The sequence below is a fragment of the Oryza glaberrima genome, chromosome 3 (assembly GCF_000147395.1).
Source record: "Oryza glaberrima chromosome 3, OglaRS2, whole genome shotgun sequence".
NCBI lineage: Eukaryota > Viridiplantae > Streptophyta > Magnoliopsida > Poales > Poaceae > Oryza > Oryza glaberrima.
This window is the reverse complement of record NC_068328.1, coordinates 18,078,825-18,082,441: the sequence shown is the minus strand read 5'-3', so window position 1 is coordinate 18,082,441 and position 3,617 is coordinate 18,078,825. Positions and strand designations below refer to the sequence as shown.

The window sequence follows — 3,617 nt, the reverse complement described above, 5'->3', positions numbered from 1 at the left end:
AAATTGAAGATATTTTCACGGTCCGTCATCCGTTTTTGAGTCGGTTATAAAAATTGAAGATGTTTCTGCTGATCGTCATTCGTATTTGAGTCGGTTTTAAATTTATGTTTTGGTTTTAACCTCTATCTCTGTCTCTGCTATTTAAAAAATAAAGATGTTTTTGTCAGTATTTTTATATGTCATCTGTGTATGAGTCGGTTTTTAAGTTTATTTGCTTTTAAAAATACATATCCGTATTTGAGTCGGTTTTTAAGATCGTTCACCCGTTACAATATGCATTTTTTTATAGTAATAGTATTATAAGTATAAACACAGTAGTTAAGTCGGAGCCAAACACAACAGAGCCGTCCCGATCTAATCGACCGAGCCCAAAACTAACCCTAAATTCCCCAGCTCCCCACCACGCCGCCGCCGCCGCCTCCATGGGCCGCAAAGATACTTCCTCGTCGTCCTCCGCCGCCGGCGGCAAGAAGGACAAGCCGATGTCGGTCTCCGCCATGCTGGCCTCCATGGACGCGCCGGCGTCCAAGGCCAAGCCATCCAAGCCGGCGTCCAAGCCCAAGCCCTCCAAGGCGCCCGCGTCGTCTTACATGGGCGACATCGACCTGCCCCCCTCCGATGAGGAGGAGGACGACGCCGACCTCGTTGCCATGGCCACGAAGCCCAAGGCGGCCCGCGCCACCGTCGACCTCAACGCCATCGCGCCCTCGCAGAAGGACGCGAAGAAGAAGGACAAGCGCGAGGCGATGGCGGCCGCGCAAGCCGAGGCGGCCAAGCAGGAGGCGCTCCGCGACGACCGCGACGCCTTCTCTGTCGTTATTGGCGCGCGCGTCGCTGGATCCGCCGGGGCCTCCGAGGGTGACTCCGCCGCCGCCGATGACAACATCAAGGATATTGTGCTCGAGAACTTCTCTGTTTCTGCCCGCGGGAAGGAGCTACTCAAGAACGCCTCGCTCCGGATCTCGCACGGCCGGCGCTATGGCCTCGTCGGGCCCAACGGCATGGGCAAGTCCACCCTTCTGAAGCTGCTGTCATGGCGGCAGGTCCCGGTGCCCCGGAGCATTGATGTCCTGCTTGTGGAGCAGGAAATTATTGGAGACAATCGTTCAGCGCTCGAGGCTGTTGTTGCTGCTGATGAAGAGCTCGCAGCGCTTCGTGCCGAGCAGGCAAAGCTCGAGGCCTCTAACGATGCTGATGACAATGAGCGGCTTGCTGAGGTTTATGAGAAGCTCAACCTCCGGGATTCTGATGCTGCCCGGGCTCGTGCATCCAAGATCCTTGCTGGGCTGGGGTTTGATCAGGCTATGCAGGCCAGGTCCACTAAATCGTTCAGTGGTGGCTGGAGGATGCGCATCTCGCTTGCTCGTGCGCTGTTCATGCAGCCAACATTGTTGCTGCTTGATGAACCGACTAATCATCTTGACCTCCGAGCTGTTCTTTGGTTGGAGCAATACTTGTGCTCACAGTGGAAGAAAACACTGATTGTTGTGTCCCATGATCGCGACTTCCTGAACACAGTTTGCAATGAGATCATTCATTTGCATGATAAGAATCTGCATGTTTATCGTGGAAATTTTGACGACTTTGAGAGTGGGTATGAACAGAAGAGGAAGGAGATGAATAGGAAGTTTGAGGTGTTTGAAAAGCAGATGAAGGCAGCAAAGAAGACTGGGAGCAAGGCAGCGCAAGACAAGGTCAAAGGTCAGGCACTATCAAAGGCTAATAAGGAGGCTGCCAAGAGCAAGGGGAAGGGAAAGAATGTAGCAAATGATGACGACGACATGAAGCCAGCTGATCTTCCACAGAAATGGCTTGACTACAAGGTTGAGTTCCACTTCCCAGAGCCAACTTTGCTCACACCACCGCTCCTTCAGCTCATTGAGGTGGGCTTCAGCTACCCTAATAGGCCAGATTTCAAGCTGTCTGGTGTTGATGTTGGCATTGACATGGGAACACGTGTTGCAATTGTTGGTCCCAATGGGGCAGGAAAATCTACACTTCTTAATTTACTTGCTGGTGATCTTACCCCAACCAAAGGAGAGGTAAGGAGGAGTCAGAAGCTGAGGATTGGGCGATACTCACAGCATTTTGTTGACTTACTGACAATGGAGGAAAATGCAGTTCAGTATTTGCTCAGGCTCCATCCTGATCAGGAGGGAATGAGCAAAGCAGAGGCTGTACGTGCGAAGCTCGGAAAATTTGGTTTACCAGGGCACAACCATCTCACTCCAATAGTTAAATTATCTGGTGGACAGAAGGCCCGTGTTGTGTTCACTTCAATATCAATGTCACATCCCCACATTCTCCTGCTGGATGAGCCAACAAATCACCTAGACATGCAAAGTATCGATGCATTGGCAGATGCACTGGATGAATTCACTGGTGGTGTGGTCTTGGTTAGCCATGACTCGAGATTGATCTCTAGAGTGTGTGACGATGAGCAGAGGAGTGAGATATGGGTTGTAGAAGATGGCACTGTGAACAAATTTGATGGAACATTTGAGGACTACAAGGATGAACTTTTGGAAGAAATCAAAAAGGAAGTTGAAGAGTAATGTGTTTTTATAGTTGCAGGATACTGCTTATTCTTTATAGACTGGGCTGGTAAACTTAATGTACTAGTACTTATTTTCTTTGGTTTGCAGAGTATTTGTATGGTTGAGTCTGAAACACCTATTCGAGCTGTTCTTGCTTTTTGCATGATCTAAGAGGTTCCAGGATGAGTCTGATAAATATGTTTTCTATGATTTTGCTGCCAATTACTCTGTACTAAGACTTCCATGATATACATCCATAATAATTCAGTATGATTTCATGTTATTGGCTCATATAATTAATATTATATTATGCTCAGCGGTACTTTATGTTGGTCAGATTAATCCAAATTATTATCAAATTCTTGGTCAATTAGTTCAATATATGGTTGAATGCCTATATGCTTATGGATGGAATGCTCACTGAACAATCATATGGAACTGCAGCACTGAATTGAAAGCACACTAAATGTGCGTACTGAAACCATGGTAATTGAAGGACAATGTTACACTGCTGATTATTGAAACTCTACATCCTGCAGCTTGATCCTGAAGGACTTTATCTGGTTATTATCACCGTATGTCTTACTGAAAACATGCTATATCTAACTACTGAAATGTTCAGCTATTGATTGTGTCACAAGTTGTACTGCTAATTAACTAAGCTACATGCTATGAATGGCGATTTAATGCCATACCGATACGGATTGCTCTGGATGGTTTGTTACAAGACCTATGATTTCTGCTTAATGGTTCAACTAGAAGATCTGCACGCCTGTTGGCGTGCCACCTAATTTAGCATGTAATATGGCTCATCTGTAATATATATAGAAAATTTGCCTACCTCTCATTTTATATTATTTGTAACTCTAGCAAAATTTCACATCAAACAAGGAGATGTGGCAAATTACACTGATATGCTTATTAACTACATTATAATCGTTTTCAAAAGCAATATTAACTTTGATTGACAGTTATACATGGCATTTAAAAGGTGAAGATAGAAGACCGCGATCTAAAAATAATAATTTGAAATGTGAGAATGACCAGTAATATTAAACATGCAGAGTAATATATTATTAC

The 3,617-nt window shown here is 45.8% G+C and overlaps 1 protein-coding gene across 1 annotated transcript; it reads left to right on the top strand.

Moving 5' to 3' along the window:
- Window positions 1–337: 337 nt before the first annotated feature.
- LOC127767703 (ABC transporter F family member 4) lies at window positions 338–2,807 on the top strand. Its single transcript, XM_052293127.1, has one exon. It carries the CDS (start codon window positions 423–425, stop codon window positions 2,553–2,555), a length of 2,133 nt encoding a protein of 710 aa, XP_052149087.1. The 5' UTR covers window positions 338–422; the 3' UTR covers window positions 2,556–2,807.
- Window positions 2,808–3,617: the final 810 nt, after the last annotated feature.